General features: G+C 43.9%; 1 protein-coding gene across 1 annotated transcript in view; it reads right to left on the bottom strand.

The window, feature by feature from the left end:
- The window catches only part of LOC111069363 (mucin-5AC), a 50189-nt gene that overhangs the window by 7898 nt on the left and 25992 nt on the right, over positions 1–16299 (bottom strand). Inside the window, 1 exon segment of the mRNA XM_041591639.1 lies at positions 8953–9101. Coding sequence (XP_041447573.1) covers positions 8953–9067 — 115 coding nt within the window. The 5' untranslated portion in view covers positions 9068–9101.

Here is a 16299-nt window from a genome sequence, read left to right as displayed (position 1 = left end):
GGAGTAGTATCCGTATCCTTGTCGTCACTCTCCACCCTCCGGTGGGGGGTGGAAATTGACCGTTTTACGATTTTAATTATATATGATGTGTACTTTAGAACTTATGCAAAATGAAACGCAAGGAGAGCGCGGCAACGCGACCACAAACTTATGCGTTACCCCGCTCCGTTCCACTACCACCCTGACTATCAGAGCTCCAACGCGCGGGGGATGGGTGCAGACAGCTGGGAAGCTGGAGCGGGAGGGAGCGGGGGAGCAGGGCGTAACATGGTTAGCCACAATCTGACCGCAGAGCATGGCCGCAAATAGTTTTGGATATGCCATTGCCACGCACCACCCATACAGACTACAGACTCTCCCCTGCCACCACCCCACCCCAACTGGCGCCTAGGGTTGCTGCATTAAAATTTCAATTTTCAACATTTAAGCACGTTACGGTTTACGAAAATTTAGTTATAAAAGCATAAAATAACATTTACTCGTACTCGCATCCCGTATCCCGTGTGCGGAACTTTCCCTGCCTGGCAGTTCTTTTTCGGCCTTCGTAGGCATAATTATCGTGGACACTGTATAACAAATAGCAAATTCCACGTACTTCTGCCCTCAGCACTCCTTGATAATTAAATATTTATTGAGCGGCTGTTTTTTATGTGGTTTGGATGGCAACAAAGAGCCAACTGTCACAGAGTTTACTTCGTTTTGGAGCGGCAGGGACGCTATTTAAAATTTAATTTGATAAATTGTAAATGTTTTTCTGGGTCTGTTCTGTGGCTGCCAAATCTCCTTAAATGGCCAACTGTAATTAAGTTTCGTTTTCTGTTTCTGGTTCTTTTTAATAGTTATTTGTTTTGAAGGTTCTTCGTTTATGTTGCTGTCACACAAAATGCCAACGGGGGACATTTTAGTGTTCCATTGGCGCTTGGGGCGGGGCAGGGTTGGGGTCGGTTAGTTTGTTGTGCGAAGGCAGGGCAAATGTCGCTTAATTAGTTATTAAAAGTTTCGTCATTATATTTTTTGTGCTCGATTCAGTTCCTTTTTTTACCGCCCTGCAGCCGAATTCATTTTGTGGTTAAAGTTGCTCAAAAGAAGGCCAAGAGGGGTCTGTTTTTAAATGGGTCGACTTAGCGAAAGAACTTAAATTTTACCTTTGCCAATCATTAAATGAAAAATCGTTAGTAAAAATCTTCCACACTCACAAACACAATACAAAACATTCTCATTTATTGCAATCTGTTGATCAAGATTTTATCTTCTTCCCTGCATCCCATTCTCATTATGCTGTAACGTTTTTAGTGACTTGATTCTATTAACTTGACTGAGAGTGAGGGCAAAAAAATGATGCAATAAAACTCGCCATTGGCATTTAAAAAAAAGAAGGGAAATTCAAATGTCAGTTGGCAGTTTGATATCTGTCCTGTCCAAGCTCCAGTTGTCGCATCCTTTAATCGGATCCCTCACTCCGTCACACCAGCCTCAGCCCCAGTCCAGCTGCAGCTCCAGCTCCAGCTCTGCTGGCTGGATAATTCCCCGATGGCTATGTAGTGGCAAGTTGTAAATAGGATATTTGGATTTTTTAGCTGCCCCATCGTCGGGTTGGCAACTCCGTAATTTCATTTGCCTCTGGTGGCATTTGTCCGCTGCCTTCATGCCGGACCACGTACGTGTTGGCCTGGCCTGGCCCGGCCCGGATTTCAGTTTCAAGTGCATGTTTATGCCACGCCCAGGTCATTCCGTTTCGCCCCGCCCGAATTTCATGGTGCAAAATGACCAACTACAGGAAATTCAATTTATTATGCAGCCTGACAGTTTTTAGCCATTCTCTCTCTAAGATGACAGCTGCTCCAGCGCCAGCTCCAGCCCCGGCTATAGCTGCTGCTGCAGCTTCTTCTCGTGCTTCGTAATTCTGACAGTTGCAACGAGTAAAAAAAGATGAGTGAACCTTTCGCTAATTCTGGCATCTGTCCGGGCTCCGTTACTTCTCTTTGGACTCATTTTTCCTTTGGCCAAAACTGCTTTCGAATGCGGTGCGGCAGATGCATTTGAATTTCGCGCTGCGCTGCGCTCGAGCAAATTTTAATATTGGCAACGTCCTTGAAAGCATCGATTGGCGGATCGGACCGGACCGGACCGGACTGGCCAGTCATTACTCATACGCAGCGTGTGACACAATTACCATTTTGCATTATTCATGCCGATGCGGCATGGGTAGATAAACTTGTTAGAAAACTTGCTGACAGCTGCCATGAAAAACTTAAATATTTAAATGTCCTCTCCGCCCGCACACCCCACCCCCCACAACTCGAACCATCTCAATGGGAATTGTCTTGAGCTTCGAGCAATTAACTTGAATTTGAACTATTTAGAAGCACCAGGCCAGCACTCATAGTGTCAGGCAGCTGGTAGGAGGTTCCAATGTCTCAGGGACCAGGGAGCAGGGACCAGGGCTTGCCGTCATGCCGGTAAATTAAGCATAAAGCGCTTTTAGTTACAATCACGTTCGTCTCAATTAAACTACATTAAATTCAATTCAATTAGCAGAACACAGGAACACGAAATGAAAGCAACATTGTCATTACGGTTAGGGCTGCCCTTGCCGATGGCAACGTCTTCTGTCCAGGAGCCAGGAGCCAGGAGCCAAGGGACCCAGGACTAAAGACGCAGAAATCTAGCGATGGCCTGACTGACAATTGACTTTCATTATTTCCTACATTCCTTGGTGCATTATTGAGGCCTGGTGCTGGGCATATTTGACACAGACAGAGACCAAGGAGCTGGCGAGGTCTTACTTTACTCCTTTGCTACGCTGCTCCTGGTGCTCCTCCTGGTGCTTCTGTCTTGGCGTGTTAGTTTGCCTGTGTGTAATTAAGTTTAATATTTAATTTAATTGCATATAGACATACAACTACAGCGGCAATGTGCCTCATAAAAGGACACGCGCTGAGACAATGTTGGCCATTTTGTTGCTGCTGTTCTCTGCTCACTGAAATTATGATGAAAGCAGTGGCAAAAGGCAGAGCCAAGAGCTTTTATACTGTTAGTGGATGGCGTAGGAGGAGGACGGACTCCTTAGCCCAACTCTCACCAAAGCCATAAAGGTGAAGGTCAGTCTATAGCTGCCTCGAAACTGGAACGTGCTCGCCTTAGCCGGGACTTAATATCGTGGATACTCCCACTGTGTGTGGGTTGGTCAGTGACTTGCTTAGTTACTTCATTTTGCGTTGACCTCTTTCGGGGCTGCATTATTATCATTGGAGTTGCCTGACTCTGCCTGACTGCCTTCTATCCGGACTGCTTATATTATGTCCTTGGCATGGGATTATGGCGTGTTAGCAGGTAGTTCGTGCCCCCCATCCGCCATCCGCCACTAAGCATTGGGGCCAGGAGTCGTGTAATGAATTGTGTGTCGGGCAGCCTGATGTTTTGTTTGCTGCTCAATTTGCCAGGACAGTTAATCACATTGCGTGAAAGCTAATGTCATTAGGAGAGCCTTCGTGCTGCCAACATACATACATATGTACATATAAAAATACCTTCTATAAAGCATAAATCCCACATAAAATTCTATGTCAATGCCTGCCCTACTAATGTCTATCTTCGGAGACTTAGACTGGTTTAGTATTTAGTAAAGTTAAGTCAGGATATGTCTGCAAAGTTTGAAGTTTAAGCAAAGATCAGCGGGCTGAAATCTAAGCCTCATAACTCATACAAATTAAAATACAATTCCCTATTTTCGAAACTAAATTAAATCACACGCGAAATCAGATTAAATCTTTTGACTGAAACACAACCTGGTTGTAGTTTAATTTATTTTCGCTGTTTCCTTGGAAAGTGGTGCTCCTTTGTCGGCGGAGAGCGTGTAGTGACACTTTTGCATGGTAAATGAATTGCTGCGGCACTTCAAGTTCCATCAACGTGCACTAACTCAAACAAATTCCCAATAAATGTTCCTTAAAGGAACCAAACCCGACCCGAGCATATGTGAGATGAAAACTTTGCCATGCTAGTCACAGCCCCGGCTCCAGCTACAGCTCCAGCCATTGTTTTATCGTATCGAAATAGGGCGCCATGGCCCAACCCCAGGCGCGCTCCTATTACCCCTTAACTGTTTGGCTAAGGCTCCGCAAGACTGCAACAATAGCCGCCAGTCATTGGGTGTATAAAAAGTTACATATGTATATGTAGGCGGCCAAAACTTTCCTTGCCAATTGGTGGGAGTGGGAGAGGGCGTAGGAGTGGAAGTGGCAGTGCAAGTGGGAGTATGTGTATGGCCCAGGGGTCTTCAATTAATTTCATTTAGAGAGTGGCGCACAAAGATGCTCCCGGCTATTGCTAAACACACCCAAACAAAAGAATATACACACCCGAACACCCGAACACCCAGCCCCGGCATGCACTGCGGCCGGGCACATTCACAATATTTTCAATTAAGCTTGAACAATACCAGAGGAATAATAACAATTACAACATCGACAAGGCAGCCAGTGTGTGGGAGAATGCTTTAAAGGCAGGCAAGTCCGGCACTCGTAAAGGAGGCACTCGTGGTGTGGTATCCTCCCACCGTCCCTTCTTTCATATATTTTTATTTGTATGTTTCCTCTGTCTCTTGGATCGATAGTTGAACTCAATGCGTATGATAAAGTCAGGAAAAAAGATATTATAACATTTTCGCACTTAAACTGGACCTCATCTGGTTTTGCTTCACATATACTTATATATATTGAAGCCTCTTCCTAACCAATGCCAACCACCAACCATATCTAATCTGACTAAATTGTAGCTAACTTTGAGCAACCAACAGACAAAACATCTATGAGGGCAACTACTTGTGGTCTGGTGTTTGCGCCAACTGTTGTCCTCCGCCACTACATAGCCAATGAGGAGAGCATAGGGTGCATATGGTACATACATACATATGTATAATTAATAGCTGACAATGAGTGGAATTTGTTTGAAGAGTTGGCAGAGTTAGCAGAGAAGGAGGCAAATGGAATGGAATTGCCACAGCAGGCGTCACTTGATTCGATGCTAAATTCTTGTTCATTGGGGTGCATATTGTTGCTGCTGTTGTGCTGCTGTGCTGCTGTACTGGTTATGGTTATGGCAGACAAAAGTTTTGTATTGCATTAGTTCGGTCAAGGAATAATAATTAAATTCCTCCCAAAGCACTGGCATCCACTTATCTGCCAGATGCACGCCTCTCCCGTTGCTTGTACTCTCTCCAGCTACATCTGATGGATTCAGTAGGGGGAGTGGGGGGCCCAAAAATTATCAGTGTGCAATGCAACAATTTCCAATATCGAAATTGGCATGCTAATTGTGTGCACACCTCGTACGGTATGGGAAAGCAGCTGCTCAGCTGAAACAGAAGTTCAAGTTGAGCTTGGAAAGCTCTCGGTCAACACTTGGGCTCTATCAAATATTTATAGTACTCGCCGAGGTCATTAACATTCATTTAGCAGAAAAACAAAGCCATGAATAAGCAATTTAACAATTACAAAACAAATGCCCAAACAGGCGCAGACAAGGGGACGGAGAAAACGGACAGAACGGACAGACCGGACAGGTTAAACTTCCTAAGAAATTCCCCACTACAGTGTGTGTGAGAGACAAAAGAGTCAGCTCAGACTCGAGCACACTCCGGAAGTGCTTGAGATGAGAATAGAGTAGAGTCTCCAAGCCTCTCCAGTTTCAACTCAGAGCGGCAATCAGAGAGTCAACAGTTTGCCATAAAAAATGCTGGCAACCAGATACAAACTGCAATTCAAACTATGCACGTGTTAATTATTTATGCTCGGGTCCCAGTTCTCGTCCCCCCCCCCATCCCCACACAGGAGACATTCCACGCCCAACGCAACCCGATAAATATGCTGGCCAGGCCATAGGGAGCTATCGGCTTGTAAATTCCTTCCACCAAAAAGAGTTCCTCGTATAAATTATACAAATTATTATTTAACTTCCAGCTGCACAAGCGACTTGGGTTTCCAGTGGCTGTTGTTTTAACCCTGACAGGGGAGACTGCAAATACCCTTTCATAGAAAAGAAGCATGCGCGACTCTATGGGTAGATAACCATAATTCGATTACTTAAGTATAGCTGAAAGAGTATCTAAAGGTTCGACCTTAAAGTTAGCCTCTCCATGCTGCTGCTTCAGCGGTGTCCAAGAGTCTGGCGAGCTGGTTAAAGCAGAAGTTATGCACAGACAAATCGCTTATTTAGATTAGAGCTGACATCTGTGGAGGGGGGGCTAGCCAGAGCCAGAGAAGAAGGTGCGGATGCAGACGGCACGCAGGCGCAGATGCTTAGATGCAAGCCCTGGTAACTGGTTGGGCCAAGATCTTCATTCTGTGGCAATTTGCTGCTTCTACGGGAGTTGTTTGCTCATCTGCTGACTGCCCCCGGGGGCGTGTCGGTGTTGTTCAACCAAGTGTCTACTTAGGTTAAGCTTGGGTACTCTGTTTGGGCCCCTGGGCTGGCCTGGGCTAATGGCTGCTCCAGGTAATTGGCACGGGGAGGCAGGTGATCATTTTCAATTAGTGAGACCATCTGGGGCGTGAGTTATACGCTGCTGTGGGTAAGACGGTAGCAGATCGGGATTGGGATTGGGATAAGTGGGGTAGCATCATTTATTAAGTCATATTCAACGAACCAATGACTGGAAGCACTTACAGATTGTTGTTAGATTAGCGTTCGTTATAAATGAGACTGTATTCGCTAGTGGAGTGAGTTTCGGGGCTGTCTAGACTTCTGATTGCAAGGTGAAAAAAAAAAAAAAACGAAAGCCAAAGGTCTCTGCTACCATTTTACCTGACTGCGCATTTGTCATAATAAAATTAGCATTTGCCTCGGTCAACAACAGCAGGGCAGAGCAGCAGAGGCAGGGACCGTGAAACATAGTGCAGGACGAGACAGGCACAGGGCAGGACCTTGCAGGTCCAGAGCCCAGGATGCAGGCGAGACTTATCAGCGTGTTGACAGACCCACCAACCAACCCAGCAACCCAGCAACCTACGAAGGAAGCAAAACCATTGGGTCAGGGCCTAGGTTAACTTTTTTCCTTGTTGCTGTGCCATTTCTAATTTTCTTTCGTTGGGCTCTGTCATATGCCACGCCTTGTTTGGTGTTCTGAAATGGTTTGCTGGCTGGCCGATAAACAGGAAAGTACACTGTGAATAAAGTTGGCAAATATTTAAATGGGGAATGGAATGCAGATGCAGAAATAATTCTAGTCATGTTTTTTATTTTGTCTCTCATTCTAAGCTCTCAGATTTTACTTTGGGGAAAACTAAAATTAAATGTATTTGGTTTGAGAAGATTAATCTGATTTTTTAGCTAATTGAAATCAATCTCCGATGTCGGAGCTGGTGCTCTTAAGTCAGAGCTCAGATACTAACAAGTGAGGGCCACCCAATTTTCGGTCATATATATATTTATTTTCAGTGTAGTTATCAAGATGCAACTAAATACATGAAATGGCCAATTCAATTTAAATTCTGTTAGCCGGCAATCGATCTTGAATCTACTTGCAACTGTTTATCCTTTAAATGTGCATAAAATATACAGCAAAATGCTCCGAGTCCTTCGAACTCTCAACATTGTCGAAATACTTTGGTATTGCTGACTAAACGGAAAGAGTTTTGTATGTAAAGAGAAATCAAATCACGTACAGATTCCGTCCGTGGTCTAGCCAATATCTGCTGACCAATTTCACGCAACTGCAACAAATCAAAGAGCAAAATGTTGCCTCTGAGAGCAGCAGGAACAGCAGCAGTGGCAGCACCGGCAGCAGGACCATGCCCCAGTGCTAAATAAATTGAAAATTCTAAAATTTTAATAAAAATTGTCGCAATATTGCAATAAAATGATTGCATGATTGCTCGCGCCTCTTCCTCTGGCCTCGTCCATCCACATTCTGATTCTTAAACCCTCTATGGCCATCACGTTCCGTTCCTCGACTCGCTTGCCCACCGAATGCAATTGCATTTTTTCAAATGCCAACTGAAATACTATTTTTGATAAATGTATCTCGCTCCTCTCTGCCCCTCTCGGCCCCGCCCCCTTGGGTTTGTCGCGGTAGTGTGGCAGTTCAATGGAGGATTTTGTTGTTGCTATCACATGCACCACACTCTGGGCCAGGGACAGAGTCTGTGGCAGGAATGCTTGGTGTGACATTGTTTGTGTGTGATTTTGTAACTGATATTTAAATTGTTCAACTTAGTCAGCGACGTGTTTGTCTGCCACTGTCCGTCAGTAATCCAACTCGATTTTATTTTTTACATTTTTTACATTTTGCAGATTTCCTTCCTTTTGGGTTTTGCAATGTGGACATCGAATATTTAAAGTAAGTAAATTTTTAAATTGCTACACAATGCTGTTGAAGCAAAACTATCTTAGTATTAAATGAAGTGAGAGGTTTATTGTCTTGATATTTTTTTCTGTGAAAAAACTGCTGCTACTGACGTTTATTGTGCTTTAAAACCATTCAATAAAATTCTTTTTTTTCCCATACTACCCAAATTGATCAACATTTTAGATATGCTACCTCCTTGTTCCTTTGCCATACACTCCAACTGTATAACGCTTTAGAGGCTTTTTTTTTAGCCCACACAAACTATTAATATAATTGAATTTTGTACAATTTTAAAAGTGAACTATTATATTAATTGATAATATATATATGCGCTAGAGGATGCAAACACAGAGGGAAACGGAAAGCAATGTTTTTGCGGTGCTCGTTCGATTTTGACAGATACATAATTAGTTTTTGGAGAGCCAAAGGCCGCAGGTGTCGGGTCTGCTACAAACACTGATACACCCACCATAACATGTACATATGCACATTTTTGTTGTTGTTGTTGTTTAACAGTAAGAGCTATCTATGAGTATGGTCTGGGTATGGTATTTTATGGCTGTGGGGAATCGAATGAATTTATATAAATGTTTATGGATATTTACCTCGTGCGGCAGCGGCGCCAATGCAGAGGCTGACGAGCAGCAGGCGGCAGAGCCAACTGGATGTCCTTGTCGCCATTTTGTCGAGCTGCGAAAATGGCGGCATCTTTGGCGCCATTGCGTTTTGCTTTGCCAAAAAAATGTCACAACAGCTGCAAAGAGAGTGGCGAGAAATGGTAGAAGTGTTGAGATATTTTGCTGGAAATTCGCTGGCAGTTCTACGCGGGGCGTTGCCTCCGTTTCCGTTGGAAAAACCGTTTGATTTTTAACAGCTTCGAGTGAATTTAATGCACGGCATTTAGTTTCAATTAGTGTCCCTCCCCCCCCTTCTTTAAGTCGAGGCAATTTGTACGCGCCATAAAATTCAAATCAATTTCGCTAATTAGCAAAAGTCTCAAGTAATCAGAGAGATACTATGGGTCCCCTCTCTGTGCTCTTCTGCTGGCTGCCACAGCAAAATGAATTACCCTGTCGAGCAGGAAGCCAAGAAAAGCGAGCAGGAAGGTGCAATGCATGAGGAAATGTTCCCTTGTTCCCATTCAGTGCCAATGCTGCACACTTTTTTTTTTCCTGCTACTGCTGCTGCTGCAGCTGGGAGGCATCTTAACGCCTCGTTCGGTTTCATTTCCACAATTTCCATGCTCACATCCTTTGTGAGCTAGAACGCTTTCCCTAGCTGGGGGCCATTGTCTTGCTTTGGCTCGCCCTCACCATCGCCCACAAAGCCCATTTAATAAGTTAATTGTTACTACTGTTGCACTTTTGCCGCTTTTGAATTTATGATTAGCCACAGCCACCGCAGCGCGAAGCCAAGTGCTCAACTCTGCTTGAGGACTGGGTGTGGGCCCACTTCTAAGACGACTCTCCGTCCACTTTTCTGTCGCGGCTTGAACGCCTCTGTCTTGGTAAGTTTGCTTTAAGCCCGCACTGACATTCCACATAAATGTCAGCTGTGGTCCTGCTGCGCTTTATGTAGTCCGACTTTTATGCATTTCTAGTGCTTCGCTTCCTCTCTGATAGAATTCATGGCTGCCAACGACTCGACATAGTGCCGTCCCATTTCCCTGCCTCTATCCAATTCCGTTTTTCGCCCTCTCTCTCTCATCTTGGCCAAATGTCCTCCCAGTCATTATTGTCGTCTGCGTTTTTACTGGCTGTTGCTGCCTCTTTTTCTGCTTGTGCTGCTGCTGCTGCTACTGCTGCTCCACTGGCTGACTTTGTGTCAACTTCATAATTATAGTTTTCTGTTATTTTCTTATATTTTTTTTTTCGACAAAAAGTTTCTATGAGCAGCTCCTGGCCGGGCCGGGCACAGTGGATAGAAGTTGTTTGCCAAGTGTATGTATGAAGTTTCTGGTTATTGATTTGGTGTCCAATAAGTTTGTTTATATGATTATTTGTTAACTTAGAGATGATTGCTCGACTGTACATAAATGTTTGGGGAATTCATGGTATTTGCTCTCTGAGATTTCCGTTTCTAACTGGCGCAAAACTTTACCAACTCGAACAGAACTATACTAGCCCGGGGCGCAACTTTATTTTTCTCAGAAATCATAGTTCGTGAACCCATCTACTCTAGTATCAATCAAAATAAACTAGCTGTAGTCAGATTTGTCATCTACACTACCCCACATCATGCTTAGGAAACTACTGTACCTCCAGCATGACTGTACCCCAATCCAACCCACTGTTATTCCAGATACAGTTGCTCTACATGGAGCACTGCAGCAGCCATACACATAAAGCGGCGGCAAAGATTCTATTAACCCAAGAAATTATGAGAAATGAAAACTTATTACGAGAAGTCATTAAGATGCAAAGAATTAAAAACTTTAAAAAGTAAAACTGAAAATGAAGCAAAGTCAAAGCTTCTTCGCCATCGCCCTCGCTTTTGCCTAGCTGCTGATGGTGCAGCTTCTCTTTTTCTGTTTCTGTTGCTGTTGCAGCATCATCAACGGTGCTACGCGTTGGGGGCTGGGGGATAAGGGAAGCTGGGCGGCAGCCGTACAAAACTGTCGACGACTTATAACAAAGCTGAGAGAGGGGGAGACGGCAGAGACGGCAGGCCTGCGTCAATGGCAGCGCGCGCTTTTCCTTTTAAGTTTCAACTACTTCGGCGGCAAAGGAAAGTCATAATTGTTAATGGGCTTTCAGCTTAAACGAATTTTTACTGCAAAAATACATCTCTAGAGAATATATATATGTATGTAGTACGTGCTGCATAAAATAATGCAATTCTGTTTAAGTTTTAATTAGATTTTTAATATTTCGAATATGAAATATGGCAGGCAATAATTTTGATTAAAAAACTTTCGCTATATGCATATGATATATGTTGAATCATTTTTTTTTTGTTTATATGATATTTCATATATGGTTTTTTATATGTTTTTATATTTTTATTTGTGAGACCGTCAATCAGCCTGGTTGGTTTAATGAGCTGGCTATTAAGGCGGGGACAGGGCGAGGGAGCCGGCGCATCATCATTACGCAATGTCAGTTGGCACTTTTATCAATGTTTCCTGTCAGTTTCGAGAACTTTGCGCCACGTCAGAACGTCACGAGTGTCAGCGCCAGCGATTTTCATATTCACTGTGCATTTTTATCAGCCATTTGCCGACTCATTAAGCCAACGTCAATGCTCTTCTCCTGTCCGTCCGCTGCCATCCGCCTGCCTGCCTCTCTCTGGGCCCTGTTTTTGGCTCTGGTTCTGGCTCTGGTTCTGGCCCTGGCTCGGGCTCGGGCCCTGTCTCGGATGGATGGCTGATGGCTTGGCTGCATTTTAAAAACGTCACTGCCGATTGAGTTTTACATGCTTTTAATTGACGTCGTCATGTAATGAAATTCAATTTATACTGCACGCCATTAATAGTAATTCATACTGAAGCAATGTACCATCATCAGCAGGTAGTTTCCTACTCACCTGCCAGCTCCGGGACAGCTCCACTCAAGCCAAGTCGAGCCCTGACATGAATATGCAGCACGTGAGCAGACAGGTTCGTCGTCTGCCGCATCCGACCGAGTGTGAATGGGTTCAGCACGTCCGCATATGTACGTACCCATGCACATACATGTAGTATGTACATAGGTACAATATCAGCGGACAGAACAAGACAGAAGAATGCCATGCCGAAGCTCTTTCAAATTGAAAATGCGTAATGCCATTAGATGGCCGCATGTTTGCTACTAACATGCTCTCAAAATGAAATTATTCCCTTGAGATTAGTTCAGGAATTCGTATATGGCAGAATATGGCTTTGCTTGTGGTCTCTGGACTGGTGCTTTGCCTTTCTTCTCTCTTGGACATTTATGGCAATATACTTCTATATTTGTTAATTGAATTTAATTTCCCACGTGCAACAATGCAGCAATGATTCATCCATGTTAACTGAAACAAGAACTGGGATACAAACACCCCAGTTTAATTTTAATAGCCGTAACGCTGTCATCAGAGCCTCAGACAAAGTCTGAAAATTGGCATTTAATTACTTAGCCCAGTAGTCGCTCAGACTCTGGCAAATGCAAATAAGTGTCGAAGAAACAAGTTTTGACTTGCGAAATAAAAACGATTAGCAACCACTTACGGCTTTAACATTCATATTTAATTTAATGGCCATTTTGGAGCGGCTATCAGATTAATCTGTAAATCTTAAAGTCGCGTGCCACCCAAAAAAAAAAAAAATGTAGGTACTTATTTAATGACGAAGAAGGATCCGAGGCAGAGAAAAACAGACAGAATAAAAATCGAGTATCACGACTTCAATGAAAATTAAAAATCACAGCATGCATTCAGATTGTGGCCAAAGCATTTTAATTAAAGTCCGCCAGCGACACAACAATCTAAATTGTTTTCCATTCACCAAAATATTAATTGACTTTTCCGATGGTCGCCTGCCTCGGTCGCCGGGCCGAAACATCATTAACGTAAATATAATTACGTGACAATTTGATGGTTTTTCGCCCGCTCTTTGCCGTGCACAAATCACAAATCAAAAAGCGAAAAGCAAAATTAATTACACACAGCCTCAGTCCTAGTCTGCGCCCAGCCCCAAAACTCCAACAGTATCGGGCGTGCCGACCTACCCAAGGGATCAATCAGTCGCAGTCGAAAAGGTGAACAATAAAACGCTGCATGGCCAAATCCCGTCCCGACATTTATACAAACATGGACCAGGCCACGGTGAGTCCACTGTCCACTGTCCACTGTCCGCTGTCCGCCATCCACCATCCGCCATACACCATCCAGAATTCTCCCTCCATCGTGTCCAGTCAAGCGGGCAGGCTCAAAAAAAAGGGTCGACGACGCTGTTTAACTTTGAAAAATTAAAATCCACTTGGGTCCCACGAACCACCACGCTACCAGCCACCACCAGCCCCATCCAACCCGCGGATAGTCTCGCATTTTTCAATGGCCAAATAATAAAGTCCCCAAATGTCAGTTGGGAGTTATAATCTGTTTGCCGCTTTTTCACGGTCGCCATTTGACTGCCCAGAGGACCCAAGCGGCAGCAATGGGTATATGCGTTTGGTGGAGCCATTTTTCACAGTGCAGTAGGAACAGAAACAAAATATTGCAAACCAATTTACGGATACCCCAGCAAAATATGGTTCTGCATTAATAAAAAAAATCCTATATGGTGCTTCGCTTCTTGCCTGGTTCAACGAAGTATTTTTTCTTTAAACAATATCCAGGGTATTCCCCGCATCGACTACTCCCATTTCGTTGAATTTTTCGTGTTGTTCCTTCGTCTGCTTTGGGATTTACTGGTCTACTCGTGGTCCCTCCTACAATGGCGATTAAATGAAACGTAAATTTGCTGCAATTACGCGGGTAAATATGCATTAAAATAAATTTGCATGCAATTATTTTTGGCACATCAAAGTCTCATCAAATTTATCAAATTATCTTGGGTGCAGATTTGTTTGTTATTCTTTATTTTTCTTGGTTTCTATTTTTCTTTTTCCCCTTCGCCACACCCCTCCCGCTGCCAATGCCGACATCCTAATTACCAACTAAAACAACTGCAAATTAGTTGACTGACTTTGATGATGTCTGTGTCCCGTCCCTTCAATGAACCAATTTGTTTTGGGATCCGCTGAGGTGTTAATGCCACAACAACAGAATGCGCGGTGGGAGCATCTCGTTTATCAAGCTGAGGACATAATCTTTGATTTTGGGTTTGTCTCCTCCCCCCCGCATCGGTTGTAGCATTGTGTTGGCATTTTATGATAAATGGCCCACGAGATGGCAAATGGAATGGGGCAGGGAGGGGCGGAGCGGGTATTTCGCCCTTTGTTTTGCTGGCTGTCGGATGCAAAGCGGCTTAAAGTTTGATCTGAATGTTGGTCAAAGAAGTATCCCAAGACCAAGAGAGAAACATTGTCTTTGCCAACCTAATTTTCAGACTCATCTTTTGCGAGTTGTGTGCGTCATTTGTTATCCCGACTTGCAAAAACAAAGCAAAAAAATATATATATATTTTCATCCTCCTCTCGAACATGTGCCTCGATTTAAATAAGCATTTAACATTTTCCCTCTACATCTGAAAGCAATACCCTGCCAGTAGAAATTATGAGCTGTCGCATTGGCTTGCAACATATCCCTTTATTCCCATTATATTTGTGAGTCGGAATCACCAAGATCGGATCACAAAATTCTACATATAGTTGCCATAGGAACTACCAGTCGAAGTAGTATATATAAATGGCAACAATGAAGCTTGTAAGTGTATGCAAAGGTTTGCAACTTTCTCTACGTCTTATTTCTTCGTGATTTTCTCTAAAATTTGGTAGCATTTTTTCTTCTTGATTTCTCTGGCTCGGCTCCGTTTTGCATACATTTCCCGGCGAATTAAAAAAGCGCACAGTTTTGTTGTAGATAAGCTACTCAAAGATTTACGACACAGTCAGAGAGTCAGAGAGACACGCTGCTGCTTCTGCTGCTATCGTTGTAATGCTGTTCTTGTTGCTGTTGTGCAAAAATTTGACTAAAATGGGAGTGGGTCTAAGGGGGGTGGTGGAGATGTGCGGGGCGTAGAGACGCATAAACAAGGCAAAAGCATTTCCAACGATTTGGCGTGACAAATCCAGCACGATTTGGAGCTGTCCGTGCCGCCGTGGCAGACGCAACTTTGTAGCAGATTTATATGCAATGTCAGTGGAAACGGTTTATCACTTTGGCCTAGGCCTGTTCGTACCTTTTTGATGCTACCAATCCCCGTACCGTTCCCCTTTTACATCACCGACCCAAACGTAAGACCCAGTTCCGCCTTGGGCCAAAAGGTTGAAATTTTTTGAAGGCAAATTCCCTTTAGATTTAGTGCAATTTCATTTACTTTTGTCTTGGCATTTAGTGAGATTTGTTAGGCAGTTGCTTAAGACGGCTGTCAGAGCTGCAGATAGAAATGGAGATGCCTGGATGCGTAGCTCTGGTCTGGTCTGGTCTGGTCACACGAGATTTGATTGCCCAACTGTGTAGAATGCACAGCCTTTTGCCTGTTGTCCTGGACGACAACCTGAGCGACTGTTAACATTTTGTTTCCATTTCCATTAAATTAGCTTTGAGCGTGTGTTAAGCGAACGTTGTCCTGGGCAACACACCTGAAAAGCTTCTCTTCTGGCTCTTCGAATCATTAGTGGTCTTAGGGAATTTCTCTTTTGTGGGATTTTAAAGTACTCCCATATTTTCTGCACTCATTCAATAAACCAAACTGGCAATAAATATGGAAAAGTGCCCGCTCATTCTTAACTTAAACTTTGGAGAAAAGTTCGGGCAAATGTACAAAATTCCTAATGATGCGAAATTTTAATTATATCCCCAATACATCCATAGAAACGTACTCTCGTATCTGCTCGGGCTGAAGCTGCTGCTGCTGGCTAGACCTTTTTGATGTCAATCACTCAGGCGCTTAAGGAGCTGTCATGCCCGACTACTCCTAATAGGAGCTCGTCGGGGCGTCTCCGCTAGATGTGGAATCTTCGGGGGCAACGGCGCCAAAAGAATTTAAATTAGCCAAGGCACTGGTTGCCAGTCGGAGTCGCAGTTGGTGCAATAGACTTGGCTGAAAAGTTACCCACTTGCGTAGGTCCCGGCGGTCCCGGCGGCGACCAGGCCTGACTTTGCTAATGAATCATGAATTTCTCAGCACCATTTTTTTACATCAGTTGGCTTTGTTTTGCTGGTACTTTTTTTTGTGTGTGTGTAATAAGCGTAAAACTTTTTGGCAGCCCCAATTTTGGTTTCTGCTTTCCCTCTGCTTCTGCTTTGCATTTCAACCAATTAGTTGGTTTGTTTGTCGATGCTGCTCTTGTCCCTGATTGACAGGCAGTCTCGAATGCTCCCATTGCTCG

The sequence above is a fragment of the Drosophila obscura genome, unplaced genomic scaffold, assembly GCF_018151105.1.
Source record: "Drosophila obscura isolate BZ-5 IFL unplaced genomic scaffold, ASM1815110v1 contig_150, whole genome shotgun sequence".
NCBI lineage: Eukaryota > Metazoa > Arthropoda > Insecta > Diptera > Drosophilidae > Drosophila > Drosophila obscura.
Note: the sequence above shows the minus strand (reverse complement) of the source record. Positions and strands in the feature narration are given on the sequence as shown.